The 22,446-nt window shown below is 56.0% G+C and overlaps 1 protein-coding gene across 1 annotated transcript in view; it reads right to left on the reverse strand.

Annotated features, from left to right (window-relative positions):
• LOC140398873 (uncharacterized) overlaps positions 1 to 22,446 on the reverse strand; it is a 147,304-nt gene that overhangs the window by 3,530 nt on the left and 121,328 nt on the right. The window contains 5 exon segments of the mRNA XM_072487816.1: positions 1,663 to 1,713; positions 1,716 to 1,781; positions 7,079 to 7,192; positions 10,992 to 11,137; positions 14,964 to 15,156. Of these exon segments, the coding sequence (XP_072343917.1) occupies positions 1,663 to 1,713; positions 1,716 to 1,781; positions 7,079 to 7,192; positions 10,992 to 11,137; positions 14,964 to 15,156 (570 nt within the window).

Consider the following 22,446-nt stretch of genomic DNA (forward strand, 5'->3'; position numbering starts at 1 on the left):
GACGCTGTGTGAGTGACGCTGTGTGTGAGTGACGCTGTGTGAGTGACGCTCTGTGAGTGACGCTGTGTGAGTGACGCTGTGTGAGTGACGCTGTGTGAGTTACGCTGTGTGAGTGACGCTGTGTGAGTGAGGCTGTGTGTGTGTGACGCTGTGTGAGTGACGCTGTGTGTGAGTGACGCTGTGTGAGTGACGCTGTGTGAGTGACGCTGTGAGAGTGGACGCTGTGTGAGTGACGCTGTGTGTGTGAGTGACGCTGTGTGTGTGTGACGCTGTGTGAGTGACGCTGTGTGTGAGTGACGCTGTGTGAGTGACGCTCTGTGAGTGACGCTGTGTGAGTGACGCTGTGTGAGTGACGCTGTGTGTGAGTGACGCTGTGTGAGTGACGCTGTGTGAGTGACGCTGTGTGAGTGACGCTGTGTGAGTGACGCTGTGTGAGTGACGCTGTGTGAGTGACGCTGTGTGAGGACGCTGTGTGAGTGACGCCTGTGTGAGTGACGCTGTGTGAGTGACGCTGTGTGAGTGACGCTGTGTGAGTGACGCTGTGTGAGTGACGCTGTGTGAGTGACGCTGTGTGAGTGACGCTGTGTGAGTGACGCTGTGTGAGTGACGCTGTGTGAGTGACGCTGTGTGAGTGACGCTGTGTGAGTGACGCTGTGTGAGTGACGCTGTGTGAGTGACGCTGTGTGAGTGACGCTGTTGTGAGTGACGCTGTGTGAGTGACGCTGTGTGAGTGACGCTGTGTGAGTGACGCTGTGTGAGTGACGCTGTGTGAGTGACGCTGTTGTGAGTGACGCTGTGTGAGTGACGCTGTGAGTGACGCTGTGTGAGTGACGCTGTGTGAGTGACGCTGTGTGAGTGACGCTGTGTGAGTGACGCTGTGTGAGTGACGCTGTGTGAGTGACGCTGTGTGAGTGACGCTGTGTGAGTGACGCTGTGTGAGGACGCTGTGTGAGTGACGCTGTGTGAGTGACGCTGTGTGAGTGACGCTGTGTGAGTGACGCTGTGTGAGTGACGCTGTGTGAGTGACGCTGTGTGAGTGACGCTGTGTGAGTGACGCTGTGTGAGTGACGCTGTGTGAGTGACGCTGTGTGAGTGACGCTGTGTGAGTGACGCTGTGTGAGTGACGCTGTGTGAGTGACGCTGTGTGAGTGACGCTGTGTGAGTGACGCTGTGTGTGAGTGACGCTGTGTGAGTGACGCTGTGTGAGTGACGCTGTGTGAGTGACGCTTGTGTGAGTGACGCTGTGTGAGTGACGCTGTGTGAGTGACGCTGTGTGAGTGACGCTGTGTGAGTGACGCTGTGTGAGTGACGCTGTGTGAGTGACGCTGATGTGAGTGCCGCTGTGTGAGTGACGCTGTGTGAGTGACGCTGTGTGAGTGACGCTGTGTGAGTGACGCTGTGTGAGTGACGCTGTGTGAGTGACGCTGGTGAGTGACGCTGTGTGAGTGACGCTGTTGTTGAGTGACGCTGTTGTGAGTGACGCTGTGTGTTGACGCTGTGTGAGTGACGCTGTGTGAGTGACCTTGACGCTGTGTGAGTGACGCTGTGTGAGTGACGCTGTGTGAGTGACGCTGTTGTGAGTGACGCTGTGTGGAGTGACGCTGTGTGAGTGACGCTGTGTGAGTGACGCTGTGTGAGTTACGCTGTGTGAGTGAGCCCTACCTTGCCATCCCTCTGGACAACCACATGAGAAGTTCTCGTAATCTTCCGACTCTGGCAAACACCACCATTTTTACAGGGCTCACTGGAACACGGAGCCAGGACATCTTCGCAATTCACACCTGTGGAGGAATGTCACCGTAATTACAAACTGAACACTAAAATACCCAGAGCAAAAAATACGATCTTGACATTGGGACCATGTTGAGGAGTGAGTTTGCACAAGGAGGCTGGGATATCCAATTGTCTGTTAGTGATGGGCTGGTGACTTCACTCCAGAAGCCCATCCCTGAGGAAAGGCCGGATTAATATCCACAGTGCTTCCTCCAACTGTCGAATAGCAGATTGGAGTACAAAAAGAAAGAAGTTGTGCTACAATTGGGCAAGGTTTGGTGAGGCAGTCCCGGGGAACAGTGTGCAGACCCGTTCTCCATGTTTTAGGGGGAATATACTTGCTGCAGGTGGTGTGGGAGGATTACTGTCACTGACCGGGAAGCTGAGGGTTCAGGGCCCAGGCACAGCTGGATGGAGCGATGGAAGGTGTGACCAGAACACGGACAGGCAGCTGGAATATCGAACTGAAAGTGCTTCCCACATAAGCCAATGGCAACACCAAGAGTGAGAGAGGTTACTGGTCAGTCGTGTGTTTGGAAAGAACGTTGGAGTCTCTGTTGTCGCTGCCGAGGGTTGGGGACGGAAACAGGCTGGGAAAAGTGAGACTTTTCCCAGCACGGGAAAGCGGAATCCCGGGATGAACTGTAAAGTCCAACTTGCATTGGAGACGGACAGTGAAGCTTCACAGCAAGGTCCCTGCAATGAGATCCTGAGTAAATTGAGTCGATATTCTCTGCAGTTGCGAAGGATGAGACGTGATCACATCAATTACTGCAGATTGTGAAAGGGTCTGAAAGGGTCTGAAAGGGTGGGCACTGAGAGATTGTTTCTGCTGGTCAGGAATATAAAACACGGCGGGGGTGGGTACAGTCGCTGGGTAAGGAGCCAATCATTAGGACTGAGATGAGGAGAAATTACTTCACTCGAGGATTGTGAATCTTTGGAATTCCCGGCGCCAGAGAGCGGGAGGGCAGGAGGGCAGGCTGAAAGACAAACCGGAACTCCATGACCAGCTATGACGGTACTGAATATGTCCCACACTCACGGACTCTCACTGGGGTACGGGTCCCACACACACGGACTCTCACAGGGGTACGGGTCCCACACACACTGTCTCTCACTGGGGTACAGGTTCCACACACACTGACTCTCACTGGGGTACAGGTCCCACACACACTGACTCTCACTGGGGTACGGGTCCACACACACTGACTCTCACTGGGGTACGGGGTCCCACACACACTGACTCTCACTGGGGTACGGGTCCCACACACGCTGACTCTCACTGGGGTACGGGTCCCACACACACTGACTCTCACTGGGGTACGGGTCCCACACACACTGACTCTCACTGGGGTACGGGTCCCACACATACTGACTCTCACTGGGGTACGGGTCCCACACACACTGACTCTCACTGGGGTACGGGTCCCACACACACTGCCTCTCACTGGGGTACGGGTCCCACACACACTGACTCTCACTGGGGTGCGGGTCCCACACACACTGACTCTCACTGGGGTACGGGTTCCATACACACTGACTCTCACTGGGGTACGGGTCCCACACACACTGACTCTCACTGGGGTACGTGTCCCACACACGCGGACTCTCACTGGGGTACGGGTCCCACACACACTGGCTCTCACTGGGGTACGGTCCCACACACACTGACTCTCACTGGGTACGGGTCCCACACAGACTGACTCCCTGAATGCCTGATCTCTCCAGCAGGGTCCCTGGACAGTGTTAGAGTCGAGGTTGGGATGTTTGCTTCCCCCTCCCTCCAGCTGCCTCTTGTCCTTGGGCCTGTGAGGAGCTCCCCACACTTCTGAGTGGCCTTTTAAAAATAATAAAAAAGTTGGAGGTGAACCTGCTGCTTTTCGTTCCGCTTCCAGTTTTGAAAATAATTGGGATTTTCACTGGGTTTTGGCCTTGGGCGTTTCCCTTGTCCCGTTACCATGGAAACCCTCTTTGCAGAGGAAGGGTGACGCCACATCCAGGAATTGTTCCTGGTGGCAGCGATTCCCGGGAGCAGGAAGCTGGGAAACTGCGTGATCCGAACACCCAGCCGGAAATCTGTTTCTGGCAGATTGGGTTTGGCTAAGATCACACCCCCCCGCCCCCCCCCCACGCCCCCCGCCCCCCTGCCCCCACGCCCCCCCCCCGCCCCCAGGCAGAAAACTGCCAGATAGCACCCAATATCCCGCCGGCGAGTGGACCTCCACTCGCTGAGCCCCTCACAGGGAATGCTGCAGGTCCACAGTTAGAAACGCCCCGCGCTGGGCGGGGCTGGTTGAGGGATGACTTCATGGAAGGTTCAAGATAACAAGAAGTTTTGATCAAGTTGTGCCCCACTGTCCACCGGTCACTAACCAGCAGGTCAGAGAGTTCAAAGTGGGAGAGCTGTCTTTGCTCTGAGTTGGAACTCTCGATCTGAAATATTCCATAAATAACTTTAACAGTGAGGGGCCTGTGGGGTGACAGACAAACAGCGGGGGTGCAGGATCAGCATGTTGGCTCTTTCAAAGATCACACACAAGGGGTCAGATGGCCTCGTTCGGTGTAAGTTTCTGTCAGCCCAGACTCCGTTCTCAGCACCTCACGCTTCTCAAAAAGAGGTTGTAGGTTCAATTCCAGAGACTTAAGAACTAAATTCAGTCAGACATTCCCTGTGCTGCACTGTCAAAAGGTCAGTACTGAGGGAGCACCGCACTGTCAGAGGGTCAGTACTGAGGGAGTGCCGCACTGTCAGAGGGTCAGTACTGAGGGAGTGCCGCACTGTCAGAGGGTCAGTACTGAGGGAGTGCCGCACTGTCAGAGGGTCAGTACTGAGGGAGTGCCACACTGTCAGAGGATCAGTACTGAGGAGTGCTGCACTGTCAGAGGGTCAGTACTGAGGGGAGTGCCGCATGGTCAGAGGGTCAGTACTGAGGGAGTGCCGCACTGTCAGAGGGTCAGTATTGAAGGAGCGCTGTACTGTCAGAGGGTCAGTACTGAGGGAGTGCCGCATGGTCAGAGGGTCAGTACTGAGGGAGTGCCGCACTGTCAGAGGGTCAGTACTGAGGGAGTGCTGCACTGTCAGAGGTTCAGTACTGAGGGAGCGCTGTACTGTCAGAGGTTCAGTACTGAGGGAGTGCCGCACTGTCAGAGGTTCAGTACTGAGGGAGTGCTGCACTGTCAAAGGGTCAGTACTGAGGGAGTGCCGCACTGTCAGAGGGTCAGTAATGAGGGAGTGCTGCAGTGTCAGAGGGTCAGTACTGAGGGAGTGCTGCACTGTCAGAGGGTCAGTACTGAGGGAGTGCTGCACTGTCAGAGGGTCAGTCCTGAGGGAGTGCTGCACTGTCAGAGGGTCAATCTTGAGGGAGTGTCGCACTGTCAGAGGGTCAGTACTGAGGGGAGTGCCGCACTGTCAGAGGGTCAGTACTGAGGGAGTGCCGCACTGTCAGAGGGTCAGTACTGAGGGAGTGCCGCACTGTCAGAGGGTCAGTACTGAGGGAGTGTCACACTGTCAGAGGGTCAGCACTGAGGGAGTGCTGCACTGTCAGAGGGTCAGTACTGAGGGAGTGCCGCACTATCAGAGGGTCAGTACTGAGGGAGTGCCGCACTGTCAGAGGGTCAGTACTGAGGGAGTGCCGCACTATCAGAGGGTCAGTACTGAGGGAGTGCCGCACTATCAGAGGGTCAGTACTGAGGAGTGCCGCACTGTCAGCGAGTCAGTACTGAGGGAGTGCTGCACTGTCAGAGGGTCAGTAATGAGGGAGTGCTGCACTGTCAGAGGGTCAGTACTGAGGGAGTGCTGCACTGTCAGAGGGTCAGTCCTGAGGGAGTGCTGCACTGTCAGAGGGTCAGTCCTGAGGGAGTGCTGCACTGTCAGAGGGTCAGTCTTGAGGGAGTGCAGTACTGTCAGAGGGTCAGCCCTGAGGGAGTGCCGCACTGTCAGAGGGTCAGTACTGAGGGAGTGCCGCACTGTCAGAGGGTCAGTACTGAGGGAGTGCCACACTGTCAGAGGGTCAGCACTGAGGGAGTGCTGGACTGTCAGAGGGTCAGTACTGAGGGAGTGCCGCACTCTCAGAGGGTCAGTACTGAGGGAGTGCTGCACTGTCAGGGGGTCAGTACTGAGGGAGTGCCGCACTGTCAGAGGGTCAGTACTGAGGGAGCGCCCCACTGTCAGAGGGTCAGTACTGAGGGAGTGCTGCACTGTCAGAGGGTCAGTCCTGAGGGAGTGCTGCACTGTCAGAGGGTCAGTCTTGAGGGAGTGCCGCACTGTCAGAGGGTCAGCACTGAGGGAGTGCCGCACTGTCAGAGGGTCAGTACTGAGGGAGTGCCGCACTGTCAGAGGGTCAGTACTGAGGGAGTGCCACACTGTCAGAGGGTCAGTACTGAGGGAGTGCCGCACTGTCAGAGGGTCAGTACTGAGGGAGTGCCGCACTATCAGAGGGTCAGTACTGAGGGAGTGCTGCACTGTCAGAGGGTCAGTACTGAGGGAGCACCGCACTGTCAGAGGGTCAGTACTGAGGAGCGCCCCACTGTCAGAGGGTCAGTACTGAGGGAGTGCCGCACTGTCAGAGGGTCAGTACTGAGGGAGTGCCGCACTGTCAGAGGGTCAGTATTGAAGGAGCGCTGTACTGTCAGAGGGTCAGTACTGAGGGAGTGCCGCATGGTCAGAGGGTCAGTACTGAGGGAGTGCTGCACTATCAGAGGGTCAGTACTGAGGGAGTGCCGCACTGTCAGAGGGTCAGTACTGAGGGAGTGCTTGCACTGTCAGAGGGTCAGTACTGAGGGAGTGCCGCACTGTCAGAGGGTCAGTACTGAGGGAGTGCCGCACTGTCAGAGCGTCAGTACTGAGGGAGTGCCGCACTGTCAGAGGGTCAGTACTGAGGGAGTGCTGCACTGTCAGAGGGTCAGTACTGAGGGAGTGCCGCACTGTCTACCCTCCCAGATCGATGTAAAAGGCCACATTTCGAAGAGGAACAGGAGAGTCTCCCGTTGTCAATATTTATTCCTGAACCAATATTAAAAAAAATATTGTTTATCACGCTGCTGGTTGCGGGATCTTGCTGTGCACCAATTGGCTGCTCTGTTTCCTAAATTCCAACCGTGATTAAATGTCATTGCCTGTCCAGCACCTTGGGACATCCTGAAGCTGTGAAAATCTAAGTCTTTTATTTATTATCCAAAGTCTGTCAAGGCTCCAGAATGTTCCAGGGTTGCTTTTATTTCAGCCAATGAGGCGTGTAAATGGGGAAGGGGCTGAGTGAGTGGGCAGTGGACCCCCGGGGCCTGGCCCCACTCTCTGCGTTACCTGTGTACGGTAAGACACAGTTACACTTGTATCCAGCAATATCGTCGATGCAGCTCCCCAGGTTGAGGCAGGGGTTGGAAGCACACTCATTGATGTTCATCTGACAGCTGGAACCTGAAACAGACACAAAGGCATCACTGGAAAAGATTCCACCACACCCGGATAGACCATGAGAGGGAGAGAGAGAGAGAGAGAGAGGGAGAGAGAGAGGGGAGAGAGAGAGGAGAGAGAGAGAGGGGCAGGAGAGAGAGGAGAGAGAGAGAGAGAGGGAGGAGAGAGAGAGGAGAGAGAGAGAGAGAGGGAGGGAGGAGAGAGGGATGAGAGAGAGGAGAGAGAGAGAGAGGAGAGAGGGGGAGGAGAGAGAGGAGAGAGAGAGAGGAGAGAGGGGGAGGAGAGGAGAGGAGAGAGAGAGAGGAGAGAGAGAGAGAGGAGAGAGAGAGAGATGAGAGAGGAGAGAGAGAGGGGGAGGAGAGAGAGGAGAGAGAGAGGGAGGAGAGAGAGGGGGAGGAGAGAGAGGAGAGAGAGAGGGAGGAGAGAGAGGGAGAGGGGGAGGAGAGAGAGGAGAGAGAGAGGAGTGAGAGAGAGAGGAGAGAGAGGAGAGAGAGGAGAGAGAGAGAGGAGAGAGAGGAGAGAGAAAGAGAGAGGAGAGAGAGAGAGAAAGAGAGAGGAGAGAGAGTGAGGGAGAGAGCTGAGAGAGAGAGAGGAGGGAGAGAGGGAGGAGAGAGGGAGGAGAGAGAGAGAGAGAGAGAGGAGAGAGAGAGGAGAGAGGAGAGAGCCAGAAAGATACTGAGAGAAAGGGAGAGAGATAGAGAGGAAAGAGACATAAAGCCAGGGTCAGAGAGGGAGACGGAGACGGAGAAAGAGAGAGAGAGAGTGGAGAGAGGACAGAGAGAGAAAGAGATAGGAGAGAGAGTGAGAGAGAGGAGAGAGAGGAGAGAGAGAGAGAGAGGAGAGAAAGAGAGAGGAGAGAGAGTGAGAGAGAGAGAGCAGAGAGAGGAGTGAGAGAGAGAGAGAGAGGAGAGAGAGGAGTGAGAGAGAGAGAGAAAGAGAGAGGAGAGAGGAGAGAGAGAGAGAGGAGAGAAAGAGAGAGGAGAGAGCCAGAAAGATACTGAGAGAAAGGGAGAGAGATAGAGAGGAAAGAGACATAAAGCCAGGGTCAGAGAGGGAGACGGAGACGGAGAAAGAGAGAGAGAGAGTGGAGAGAGGACAGAGAGAGAAAGAGATAGGAGAGAGAGTGAGAGAGAGGAGAGAGAGGAGAGAGAGAGAGAGAGGAGAGAGAAAGAGAGAGGAGAGAGAGTGAGAGAGAGAGAGCAGAGAGAGGAGTGAGAGAGAGAGAGAGAGGAGAGAGAGGAGTGAGAGAGAGAGAGGAAAGAGAGAGGAGAGAGGAGAGAGAGAGAGAGGAGAGAAAGAGAGAGGAGAGAGCCAGAAAGATACTGAGAGAAAGGGAGAGAGATAGAGATGAAAGAGACATAAAGCCAGGGCGAGAGAGAGGGAGATGGAGAGGGAGAAAGAGAGAGAGTGAGAGTGAGAGAGAGAGGCAGAAAGAGACTTCAACTTCAACTTCCCCAATATTGACTGGGACTCACTTAGTGCCGGGGGCTTAGACGGGGCAGAGTTTGTAAGGAGCATCCAGGAAAGCTTCTTAAAACAATATGTAGACAGTCCACTAACTTGATAGAGTTTTTCAAGGAGGTCACAAAGATGATTGATGCAGGTAGGGCAGTGGATGTTGTCTATATGGACTTCAGTAAGGCTTTTGACAAGGTCCCTCATGGTAGACTGGTACAAAAGGTGAAGCACACGGGATCAGGGTGAGCTGGCAAGGTGGATACAGAACTGGCTAGGTCATAGAAGGCAGAGAGTAGCAATGGAAGGATGCTTTTCTAATTGGAGGCTGTGACCAGTGGTGTTCCGCAGGGATCAGTACTGGGACCTTTGCTGTTTGCAGTATATATAAATGATTTGGAGGAAAATGTAACTGGTCTGATTAGTAAGTTTGCAGACCACACAAAGGTTGGTGGAATTGCGGATAGCGATGAGGACTGTCAGAGGATACAGCAGGACTTGGATCGTTTGGAGATTTGGGCGGAGAGATGGCAGATGGAGTTTAATCCGGACAAATATGAGGTAATGCATTTTGGAAGGTCTAATGCAGGTCGGGAATATACAGTGAATGGTAGAACCCTCAAGAGTATTGAAAGTCAGAGAGATCTAGGTGTACAGGTCCACAGGTCACTGAAAGGGGCAACACAGGTCCAGAAGGTAGTCAAGAAGGCATACGGCATGCTTGCCTTCATTGGCCGGGACATTGAGTATAAGAATTGGCAAGTCATGTTGCAGCTGTATAGAACCTTAGTTAGGCCACACTTGGAGTATAGTGTTCAATTCTGGTCACCACACTACCAGAAGGATGTGGAGGCTTTAGAGAGGGTGCAGAAGAGATTTACCAGGATGTTGCCTGGTATGGAGGGCATTAGCTATGAGGAGCGGTTGAATAAACTCGGTTTGTTCTCACTGGAACGACGGAGGTTGAGGGGCGACCTGATAGAAGTCTACAAAATTATGAGGGGCATAGACAGAGTGGATAGTCAGAGGCTTTTCCCCAGGGTAGAGGGGTCAATTACTAGGGGGCATAGGTTTAAGGTGCGAGGGGCAAGGTTTAGAGGAGATGTACGAGGCAAGTTTTTTACACAGAGGGTAGTGGGTGCCTGGAACTCGCTGCCGGAGGAGGTGGTGGAAGCAGGGACGATAGTGACATTTAAGGGGCATCTTGACAAATACATGAATAGGATGGGAATAGAGGGATACGGACCCAGGAAGTGTAGAGGATTGTAGTTTAGTCGGGCAGCATGGTTGGCACAGGCTTGGAGGGCCGAAGGGCCTGTTCCTGTGCTGTACATTTCTTTGTTCTTTGTTGAGACAAACACACAGACACAGATAAAGGGAGGGAGGGTGAGAAAGAGAGAAAAGACTAAGAGGGAAAGAAGAAGGATGAGAGAGGAGAGAGAGTCTGTGAGAGAGAAACAAAAAGAAAAAGGGGAGGGAATGTGACACACACACTGACACGGGCACACTCACACGGGAACCCCCAGTCTGCCCGGACCCCGAGTCTGCCCAGGACCCCCACTCTGCCCGGGACCCCCACTCTGCCCGGGACCCCCACTCTGCCCGGGACCCCCAGTCTGCCCGGGACCCCCACTCTGCCCGGGACCCCCACTCTGCCCGGGACCCCCACTCTGCCCGGGACCCCCACTCTGCCCGGGACCCCCAGTCTGCCCGGGACCCCCAGTCTGCCCGGGACCCCCACTCTGCCCGGGACCCCCACTCTGCCCGGGACCCCCAGTCTGCCCGGGACCCCCAATCTGCCCGGGACCCCCAGTCTGCCCGGGACCCCCACTCTGCCCGGGACCCCCACTCTGCCCGGGACCCCCACTCTGCCCGGGACCCCCACTCTGCCCGGGACCCCCACTCTGCCCGGGACCCCCACTCTGCCCGGGACCCCCAGTCTGCCCGGGACCCCCACTCTGCCCGGGACCCCCAGTCTGCCCGGGATCCCCAGTCTGCCCGGGACCCCCACTCTGCCCGGGACCCCCAGTCTGCCCGGGACCCCCAGTCTGCCCGGGACCCCCACTCTGCCCGGGAACCCCAGTCTGCCCGGGACCCCCCACTCGGTCCGGGTCCCCCACTCGGTCCGGGACCCCCACTCCGTCCGGGACCCCCACTCCGTCCGGGACCCCCACTCCGTCCGGGACCCCCACTCCGTCCGGGACCCCCACTCCGTCCGGGACCCCCACTCCGTCCGGGACCCCCACTCCGTCCGGGACCCCCACTCCGTCCGGGACCCCCACTCGGTCCTGGACCCCCACGCCTGCCCCACACACCATGACATAAAAACTTGCGCTCTCCTCCTTACCTCGGTAACCCGGGCGACAGTCACACAGGTAGCCATTGTTCTTGTCCCGACAGGAGCCTCCATTCAGACAGGGGTGAGACTCACACTCATTAACATTCAGGTCGCAGTTCGTGCCGGTCCAACCTGGGCTGCACTCACAGCTGTACCTGTCAGAGAAAAACACAGAGTCCGGATAGTCCACAGCTCCCTCCGCACCGTCCCCATCAAACACTCCCAGGACAGGTACAGCACGGGGTTAGATACATAGTAAAGCTCCCTCTACACTGTCCCCATCAAACACTCCCAGGACAGGTACAGCACGGGGTTAGATACAGAGTAAAGCTCCCTCTACACTGTCCCCATCAAACACTCCCAGGACAGGGACAGCACGGGGTTAGATACAGAGTAAAGCTCCCTCTACACTGTCCCCATCAAACATTCCCAGGACAGGTACAGCACGGGGTTAGATACAGAGTAAAGCTCCCTCTACACTGTCCCCATCAAACATTCCCAGGACAGGTACAGCACGGGGTTAGATACAGAGTAAAGCTCCCTCTACACTGTCCCCATCAAACACACCCAGGACAGGTACAGCACGGAGTTAGATACAGAGTAAAGCTCCCTCTACACTGTCCCCATCAAACACTCCCAGGACAGGTACAGCACGGGGTTAGATACAGAGTAAAGCTCCCTCTACACTGTCCCCATCAAACATTCCCAGGACAGGTACAGCACGGGGTTAGATACAGAGTAAAGCTCCCTCTACACTGTCCCCATCAAACACTCCCAGGACAGGTACAGCACGGGGTTAGATACAGAGTAAAGCTCCCTCTACACTGTCCCCATCAAACACTCCCAGGACAGGGACAGCACGGGGTTAGATACAGAGTAAAGCTCCCTCTACACTGTCCCCATCAAACATTCCCAGGACAGGTACAGCACGGGGTTAGATACAGAGTAAAGCTCCCTCTACACTGTCCCCATCAAACACACCCAGGACAGGTACAGCACGGAGTTAGATACAGAGTAAAGCTCCCTCTACACTGTCCCCATCAAACACTCCCAGGACAGGTACAGCACGGGGTTAGATACAGAGTAAAGCTCCCTCTACACTGTCCCCATCAAACATTCCCAGGACAGGTACAGCACAGGGTTAGATACAGAGTAAAGCTCCCTCTACACTGTCCCCATCAAACACTCCCAGGGCAGGTACAGCACGGGGTTAGATACAGAGTAAAGCTCCCTCTACACTGTCCCCATCAAACACTCCCAGGACAGGTACAGCACGGGGTTAGATACAGAGTAAAGCTCCCTCTACACTGTCCCCATCAAACACTCCCAGGGCAGGTACAGCACGGGGTTAGATACAGAGTAAAGCTCCCTCTACACTGTCCCCATCAAACACTCCCAGGACAGGTACAGCACGGGGTTAGATACAGAGTAAAGCTCCCTCTACACTGTCCCCATCAAACACTCCCAGGACAGGTACAGCACGGGGTTAGATACAGAGTAAAGCTCCCTCTACACTGTCCCCATCAAACACTCCCAGGGCAGGTACAGCACGGGGTTAGATACAGAGTAAAGCTCCCTCTACACTGTCCCCATCAAACACTCCCAGGACAGGTACAGCACGGGGTTAGATACAGAGTAAAGCTCCCTCTACACTGTCCCCATCAAACACTCCCAGGACAGGTACAGCACGGGGTTAGATACAGAGTAAAGCTCCCTCTACACTGTCCCCATCAAACACTCCCAGGGCAGGTACAGCACGGGGTTAGATACAGAGTAAAGCTCCCTCTACACTGTCCCCATCAAACACTCCCAGGACAGGTACAGCACGGGGTTAGATACAGAGTAAAGCTCCCTCTACACTGCCCCCATCAAACACTCCCAGGACAGGTACAGCACGGGGTTAGATACAGAGTAAAGCTCCCTCTACACTGTCCCCATCAAACATTCCCAGGACAGGTCCAGCACGGGGTTAGATACAGAGTAAAGCTCCCTCTACACTGTCCCCATCAAACACTCCCAGGACAGGTACAGCACGGGGTTAGATACACATTAAAGTTCCCTCTACACTGTCCCCGTCAAACACTCCCAGGACAGGTACAGCACGGGGTTATATACAGAGTAAAGCTCCCTCTACACTGTCCCCATCAAACACTCCCAGGACAGGGACAGCACGGGGTTAGATACAGAGTAAAGCTCCCTCTACACTGTCCCCATCAAACATTCCCAGGACAGGTACAGCACGGGGTTAGATACAGAGTAAAGCTCCCTCTACACTGTCCCCATCAAACACACCCAGGACAGGTACAGCACGGAGTTAGATACAGAGTAAAGCTCCCTCTACACTGTCCCCATCAAACACTCCCAGGACAGGTACAGCACGGGGTTAGATACAGAGTAAAGCTCCCTCTACACTGTCCCCATCAAACATTCCCAGGACAGGTACAGCACAGGGTTAGATACAGAGTAAAGCTCCCTCTACACTGTCCCCATCAAACACTCCCAGGGCAGGTACAGCACGGGGTTAGATACAGAGTAAAGCTCCCTCTACACTGTCCCCATCAAACACTCCCAGGACAGGTACAGCACGGGGTTAGATACAGAGTAAAGCTCCCTCTACACTGTCCCCATCAAACACTCCCAGGGCAGGTACAGCACGGGGTTAGATACAGAGTAAAGCTCCCTCTACACTGTCCCCATCAAACACTCCCAGGACAGGTACAGCACGGGGTTAGATACAGAGTAAAGCTCCCTCTACACTGTCCCCATCAAACACTCCCAGGACAGGTACAGCACGGGGTTAGATACAGAGTAAAGCTCCCTCTACACTGTCCCCATCAAACACTCCCAGGGCAGGTACAGCACGGGGTTAGATACAGAGTAAAGCTCCCTCTACACTGTCCCCATCAAACACTCCCAGGACAGGTACAGCACGGGGTTAGATACAGAGTAAAGCTCCCTCTACACTGTCCCCATCAAACACTCCCAGGACAGGTACAGCACGGGGTTAGATACAGAGTAAAGCTCCCTCTACACTGTCCCCATCAAACACTCCCAGGGCAGGTACAGCACGGGGTTAGATACAGAGTAAAGCTCCCTCTACACTGTCCCCATCAAACACTCCCAGGACAGGTACAGCACGGGGTTAGATACAGAGTAAAGCTCCCTCTACACTGCCCCCATCAAACACTCCCAGGACAGGTACAGCACGGGGTTAGATACAGAGTAAAGCTCCCTCTACACTGTCCCCATCAAACATTCCCAGGACAGGTCCAGCACGGGGTTAGATACAGAGTAAAGCTCCCTCTACACTGTCCCCATCAAACACTCCCAGGACAGGTACAGCACGGGGTTAGATACACATTAAAGTTCCCTCTACACTGTCCCCGTCAAACACTCCCAGGACAGGTACAGCACGGGGTTATATACAGAGTAAAGCTCCCTCTACACTGTCCCCATCAAACATTCCCAGGACAGGTCCAGCACGGGGTTAGATACAGAGTAAAGCTCCCTCTACACTGTCCCCATCAAACACTCCCAGGACAGGTATAGCACAGGGTTAGGTACAGAGTAAAGCTCCCTCTACACTGTCCCCATCAAACACTCCCAGGACAGGTACAGCACGGGGTTAGACACAGAGTAAAGCTCATTCTACACTGTCCCCATCAAACACTTCCAGGACAGGTGCAGCACGGGGTTAGATACAGAGTAAAGCTCCCTCTACACTGTCCCCATCAAACACTCCCAGGACAGGTACAGCACGGGGTTAGATACAGAGTAAACTTCCCTCTACACTGTCCCCATCAAACACTCCCAGGACAGGTACGGCACGGGGTTAGATACAGAGTAAAGCTCCCTCTACACTGTCCCCATCAAACACTCCCAGGACAGGTACAGCACGGGGTTAGATACAGAAAGTTTCACCTCAATTCTCTGACTATTCCCTCCACCCATGGTAGAAATGGAGCAATTGGGGTCACATACCCATTGAGGTTGTCTTTACAATCTCCGTGGATACAGGGGTTGCTGTTACACTCGTTGACCTCCGAGGAACACACCAAGTCCTGATAGCCCTCAGGACAGGCACATGTGAAGCTATTGATATTATCTTTGCAAGTTCCGCCATTGTGGCATGGGTTTGACGCACACTCATCGATGTTAATGTTGCACTTTGGACCTGAAACAGACAAGCACAATATCAATATTAATAAAGATTGTCAGGCAATTCTGTGAATATTATGAAGGAAATTCAGCCCAGTGAGAGTCAGTGTGTGTGGGACCCGTACCCCAGTGAGAGTCAGTGTGTGTGGGACCCGTACCCCAGTGAGAGTCAGTGTATGTGGAACCCGTACCCCAGTGAGAGTCAGTGTGTGTGGGACCCGTACCCCAGTGAGAGTCAGTGTGTGTGGGACCCGTACCCCAGTGAGAGTCAGTGTGTGTGGGACCCGTACCCCAGTGAGTCAGTGTGTGTGGGACCCGTACCCCAGTGAGAGTCAGTGTGTGTGGGACCCGTACCTCAGTGAGAGTCTGTGTGTGTGGGACACGTACCCCAGTGAGAGTCAGTATGTGTGGGGCCTGTACCCCAGTGAGAGTCAGTGTGTGTGGGACCCGTACCCCAGTGAGAGTCAGTGTGTGTGAGACCCGTACCCCAGTGAGAGTCAGTGTGCGTGGGACCCATACCCCAGTGAGAGTCAGTGTGTGTGGGACCCATACCCCAGTGAGAGTCAGTGTGTGTGGGACCCGTACCCCAGTGAGAGTCAGTGTGTGTGGGACCCGTACCCCAGTGAGAGTCAGTGTGTGTGGGACCCATACCCCAGTGAGAGTCAGTGTGTGTGGGACCCATACCCCAGTGAGAGTCAGTGTGTGTGGGACCCGTACCCCAGTGAGAGTCAGTGAGTGTGGGACCCGTACCCCAGTGAGAGTCAGTGTGTGTGGGACCCGTACCCCAGTGAGAGTCAGTGTGTGTGGGACCCGTACCCCAGTGAGAGTCAGTGTGTGTGGGACCCGTATCCCAGTGAGAGTCAGAGTGTGTGGGACCCGTACCCCAGTGAGAGTCAGTGTGTGTGGGACCCGTACCCCAGTGAGAGTCAGTGTGTGTGGGACCCGTACTCCAGTGAGAGTCAGAGTGTGTGGGACCCGTACCCCAGTGAGAGTCAGTGTGTGTGGGACCCGTACCCCAGTGAGAGTCAGTGTGTGTGGGACCCGTACTCCAGTGAGAGTCAGTGTGTGTGGGACCCGTACCTCAGTGAGAGTCTGTGTGTGTGGGACACGTACCCCAGTGAGAGTCAGTATGTGTGGGGCCTGTACCCCAGTGAGAGTCAGTGTGTGTGGGACCCGTACCCCAGTGAGAGTCAGTGTGTGTGGAACCCGTACCCCAGTGAGAGTCAGTGTGTGTGAGACCCGTACCCCAGTGAGAGTCAGTGTGTGTGGGACCCGTACCCCAGTGAGAGTCAATGTGTGTGGAACCCATACCCCAGTGAGAGTCAGTGTGTGTGGGACCCGTACCCCAGTGAGAGTCAGTGTGTGTGGGACCCGTACCCCAGTGAGAGTCAGTGTGTGTGGAACCCGTACCCCAGTGAGAGTCAGTGTGAGTGGAACCCGTACCCCAGTGAGAGTCAGTGTGTGTGGGACCCGTACCCCAGTGAGAGTCAGTGTGTGTGGAACCCGTACTCCAGTGAGAGCCAGTGTGTGTGGGACCCGTACCCTAGTGAGAATCAGTGTGTGTGGGACCCGTACCCCAGTGAGAGTCAGTATGTGTGAGACCCGTACCCCAGTGAGAGTCAGTGTGTGTGGGACCCGTACCCCAGTGAGAGTCAGTGTGTGTGGGACCCGTACCCCAGTGAGAGTCAGTGTGTGTGGATCCCGTACCCCAGTGAGAGTCAGTGTGTGTGGGACCCGTACCCCAGTGAGAGTCGGTGTGTGTGGGACACGTACCCCAGTGAGAGTCAGTATGTGTGGGACCCGTACCCCAGTGAGAGTTAGTGTGTGTGGGACACGTACCCCACTGAGAGTCAGTGTGTGTGGGACCCGTACCCCAGTGAGAGTCAGTGTGTGTGGGACACGTACCCCAGTGAGAGTCAGTATGTGTGGAACACGTACCCCAGTGAGAGTCAGTGTGTGTGGGGCCCGTATCCCAGTGAGAGTCAGTGTGTGTGGGACACGTACCCCAGTGAGAGTCAGTATGTGTGGGGCCTGTACCCCAGTGAGAGTCAGTGTGTGTGGGACCCGTACCCCAGTGAGAGTCGGTGTGTGTGGGACCCGTACCCCAGTGAGAGTCAGTGTGTGTGGGACCCGTACCCCAGTGAGAGTCAGTGTGTCTGGAACCTGTACCCCAGTGAGAGTCAGTGTGTGTGGGACCCGTACCCCAGTGAGAGTCAGTGTGTGTGGGACCCGTACCCCAGTGAGAGTCAGTGTGTGTGGAACCCGTACCCCAGTGAGAGTCAGTGTGTGTGGGACCCGTACCCCAGTGAGAGTCAGTGTGTGTGGGACCCGTACCCCAGTGAGAGTCAGTGTGTGTGGGACCCGTACCCCAGTGAGAGTCAGTGTGTGTGGGACCCGTACCCCAGTGAGAGTCAGTGTGTGTGGGACCCGTACCTCAGTGAGAGTCTGTGTGTGTGGGACACGTACCCCAGTGAGAGTCAGTATGTGTGGGGCCTGTACCCCAGTGAGAGTCAGTGTGTGTGGGACCCGTACCCCAGTGAGAGTCAGTGTGTGTGAGACCCGTACCCCAGTGAGAGTCAGTGTGCGTGGGACCCATACCCCAGTGAGAGTCAGTGTGTGTGGGACCCATACCCCAGTGAGAGTCAGTGTGTGTGGGACCCGTACCCCAGTGAGAGTCAGTGTGTGTGGGACCCGTACCCCAGTGAGAGTCAGTGTGTGTGGGACCCATACCCCAGTGAGAGTCAGTGTGTGTGGGACCCATACCCCAGTGAGAGTCAGTGTGTGTGGGACCCGTACCCCAGTGAGAGTCAGTGAGTGTGGGACCCGTACCCCAGTGAGAGTCAGTGTGTGTGGGACCCGTACCCCAGTGAGAGTCAGTGTGTGTGGGACCCGTACCCCAGTGAGAGTCAGTGTGTGTGGGACCCGTATCCCAGTGAGAGTCAGAGTGTGTGGGACCCGTACCCCAGTGAGAGTCAGTGTGTGTGGGACCCGTACCCCAGTGAGAGTCAGTGTGTGTGGGACCCGTACCCCAGTGAGAGTCAGTGTGTGTGGGACCCGTACCTCAGTGAGAGTCTGTGTGTGTGGGACACGTACCCCAGTGAGAGTCAGTATGTGTGGGGCCTGTACCCCAGTGAGAGTCAGTGTGTGTGGGACCCGTACCCAAGTGAGAGTCAGTGTGTGTGGAACCCGTACCCCAGTGAGAGTCAGTGTGTGTGAGACCCGTACCCCAGTGAGAGTCAGTGTGTGTGGGACCCGTACCCCAGTGAGAGTCAGTGTGTGTGGAACCCGTACTCCAGTGAGAGCCAGTGTGTGTGGGACCCGTACCCTAGTGAGAATCAGTGTGTGTGGGACCCGTACCCCAGTGAGAGTCAGTATGTGTGAGACCCGTACCCCAGTGAGAGTCAGTGTGTGTGGGACCCGTACCCCAGTGAGAGTCAGTGTGTGTGGGACCCGTACCCCAGTGAGAGTCAGTGTGTGTGGATCCCGTACCCCAGTGAGAGTCAGTGTGTGTGGGACCCGTACCCCAGTGAGAGTCAGTGTGTGTGGGACCCGTACCCCAGTGAGAGTCAGTGTGTGGGACCCGTACCCCAGTGAGAGTTAGTGTGTGTGGGACACGTACCCCAGTGAGAGTCAGTGTGTGTGGGACACGTACCCCAGTGAGAGTCAGTGTGTGTGGGACACGTACCCCAGTGAGAGTCAGTATGTGTGGGACACGTACCCCAGTGAGAGTCAGTGTGTGTGGGACACGTACCCCAGTGAGAGTCAGTATGTGTGGGACCCGTACCCCAGTGAGAGTTAGTGTGTGTGGGACACGTACCCCACTGAGAGTCAGTGTGTGTGGGACCCGTACCCCAGTGAGAGTCAGTGTGTGTGGGACACGTACCCCAGTGAGAGTCAGTATGTGTGGGACACGTACCCCAGTGAGAGTCAGTGTGTGTGGGGCCCGTATCCCAGTGAGAGTCAGTGTGTGTGGGACACGTACCCCAGTGAGAGTCAGTATGTGTGGGGCCTGTACCCCAGTGAGAGTCAGTGTGTGTGGGACCCGTACCCCAGTGAGAGTCGGTGTGTGTGGGACCCGTACCCCAGTGAGAGTCAGTGTGTGTGGAACCCGTACCCCAGTGAGAGTCAGTGTGTGTGGAACCTGTACCCCAGTGAGAGTCAGTGTGTGTGGGACCCGTACCCCAGTGAGAGACAGTGTGTGTGGGACCCGTACCCCAGTGAGAGTCAGTGTGTGTGGGACCCGTAACCCAGTGAGTGTCCGTGTGTGTGGAACCCGTACCCCAGTGAGAGTCAGTGTGTGTGGGTCCCGTACCCCAGTGAGAGTCAGTGTGTGTGGGACCCGTACCCCAGTGAGAGTCAGTGTGTGGGACCCGTACCCCAGTGAGAGTTAGTGTGTGTGGGACACGTACCCCAGTGAGAGTCAGTGTGTGTGGGACACGTACCCCAGTGAGAGTCACTATGTGTGGGACCCGTACCGCAGTGAGAGTTAGTGTGTGTGGGATACGTACCCCAGTGAGAGTCAGTGTGTGTGGGACCCGTACCCCAGTGAGAGTCAGTGTGTGTGGGACACGTACCCCAGTGAGAGTCAGTGTGTGTGGGACACGTACCCCAGTGAGAGTCACTATGTGTGGGACCCGTACCGCAGTGAGAGTTAGTGTGTGTGGGATACGTACCCCAGTGAGAGTCAGTGTGTGTGGGACCCGTACCCCAGTGAGAGTCAGTGTGTGTGGGACACGTACCCCAGTGAGAGTCAGTGTGTGTGGGACATGTACCCCAGTGAGAGTCAGTATGTGTGGGGCCTGTACCCCAGTGAGAGTCAGTGTGTGTGGGACCCGTGCCCCAGTGAGAGTCAGTGTGTGTGAGACCCGTACCCCAGTGAGAGTCAGTGTGTGTGGGACATGTACCCCAGTGAGAGTCAGTGTGTGTGGGACACGCACCCCAGTGAGAGTCAGTGTGTGTGGGACCCGTACCCCAGTGAGAGTTAGTGTGTGTGGGACATGTACCCCAGTGAGAGTCAGTGTGTGTGGGACACGTACCCCAGTGAGAGTCAGTGTGTGTGGGACCCGTACCCCAGTGAGAGTTAGTGTGTGTGGGACATGTACCCCAGTGAGAGTCAGTGTGTGTGGGACACGTACCCCAGTGAGAGTCAGTGTGTGTGGGACCCGTACCCCAGTGAGAGTCAGTGTGTGTGGGACCCGTACCCCAGTGAGAGTCAGTGTGTGTGGGACCCGTACCCCAGTGAGAGTCAGTGTGTGTGGGACCCGTACCCCAGTGAGAGTCAGTGTGTGTGGGACCCGTACCCCAGTGAGAGCCAGTGTGTGTGGGACCCGTATCCCGGTGAGAGTCAGTGTGTGTGGAACCCGTACCCCAGTGAGAGTCAGTGTGCGTGGGACCCGTACCCCAGTGAGAGTCAGTGTGTGTGGGACCCGTACCCCAGTGAGAGTCAGTGTGTGTGGGACCCGTACTCCAGTGAGAGTCAGTGTGTGTGGGACCCGTACCCCAGTGAGAGTCAGTGTGTGTGAGACCCGTACCCCAGTGAGAGTCAGTGTGTGTGGGACCCGTACCCCAGTGAGAGTCAGTGTGTGTGGGACCCGTACCCCAGTGAGAGTCAGTGTGTGTGGGACCCGTACCCCAGTGAGAGTCAGTGTGTGTGGGATCCGTACCCCAGTGAGAGTCAGTGTGTGTGGGACCCGTACCCCAGTGAGAGTCAGTGTGTGTGGGACCGGTTCCCCAGTGAGAGTCAGTGTGTGTGGGACCCGTACCCCAGTGAGAGTCAGTGTGTGTGAGACCCGTACCCCAGTGAGAGTCAGTGTGTGTGGGACCCGTACCCCAGTGAGAGTCAGTGTGTGTGGGACCCGTACCTCAGTGAGAGTCAGTGTGTGTGGGACCCGTACCCCAGTGAGAGTCAGTGTGTGGGACCCGTACCCCAGTGAGAGTCAGTGTGTGTGGGACCCGTACCCCAGTGAGAGTCAGTGTGTGTGGGACCCGTACCCCAGTGAGAGTCGGTGTCTGTGGGACCCGTACCCCAGTGAGAGTCAGTGGATGTGAGACCCGTACCCCAGTGAGAGTCAGTGTGTGTGGGACCCGTACTCCAGTGAGAGTCAGTGTGTGTGGGACCCGTACCCCAGTGAGAGTCAGTGTGTGTGGAACCCGTACCCCAGTGAGAGTCAGAGTGTGTGGGACCCGTACCCAAGTGAGAGTCAGTGTGTGTGGAACCCGTACCCCAGTGAGAGTCAGTGTGTGTGGGACCCGTACCCCAGTGAGAGTCAGTGTGTGTGGGACCCGTACCCCAGTGAGAGTCAGTGTGTGTGGGACCCGTACCCCAGTGAGAGTCAGTGTGTGTGGGACCCGTACCCCAGTGAGAGTCAGTGTGTGTGGGACCCGTTCCCCAGTGAGAGTCAGTGTGTGTGGGACCCGTACCCCAGTGAGAGTCAGTGTGTGTGAGACCCGTACCCCAGTGAGAGTCAGTGTGTGTGGGTCCCGTACCCCAGTGAGAGTCAGTGTGTGTGGGACCCGTACCCCAGTGAGAGTCAGTGTGTGTGGGACCCGTACCCCAGTGAGAGTCAGTGTGTGTGGGACCCGTACCCCAGTGAGAGTCAGTGTGTGTGGGACCCGTTCCCCAGTGAGAGTCAGTGTGTGTGGGACACGTACCCCAGTGAGTCAGTGTGTGTGGGACCCGTACCCCAGTGAGAGTCAGTGTGTGTGAGACCCGTACCCCAGTGAGAGTCAGTGTGTGTGGGACACGTACCCCAGTGAGAGTCAGTGTGTGTGGGACCCGTACCCCAGTGAGAGTCAGTGTGTGTGGGACCCGTACCCCAGTGAGAGTCAGTGTGTGTGGGACCCGTACCCCAGTGAGAGTCAGTGTGTGTGGGACCCGTACCCCAGTGAGAGTCAGTGTGTGTGGGACCCGTTCCCCAGTGAGAGTCAGTGTGTGTGGGACCCGTACCCCAGTGAGAGTCAGTGTGTGTGAGACCCGTACCCCAGTGAGAGTCAGTGTGTGTGGGTCCCGTACCCCAGTGAGAGTCAGTGTGTGTGGGACCCGTACCCCAGTGAGAGTCAGTGTGTGTGGGACCCGTACCCCAGTGAGAGTCAGTGTGTGTGGGACCCGTACCCCAGTGAGAGTCAGTGTGTGTGGGACACGTACCCCAGTGAGAGTCAGTGTGTGTGGGACCCGTACCCCAGTGAGAGTCAGTGTGTGTGAGACCCGTACCCCAGTGAGAGTCAGTGTGTGTGGGACACGTACCCCAGTGAGAGTCAGTGTGTGTGGGACCCGTACCCCAGTGAGAGTCAGTGTGTGTGAGACCCG

This window comes from Scyliorhinus torazame, chromosome 22 (genome assembly GCF_047496885.1).
Source record: "Scyliorhinus torazame isolate Kashiwa2021f chromosome 22, sScyTor2.1, whole genome shotgun sequence".
Taxonomy (NCBI): domain Eukaryota; kingdom Metazoa; phylum Chordata; class Chondrichthyes; order Carcharhiniformes; family Scyliorhinidae; genus Scyliorhinus; species Scyliorhinus torazame.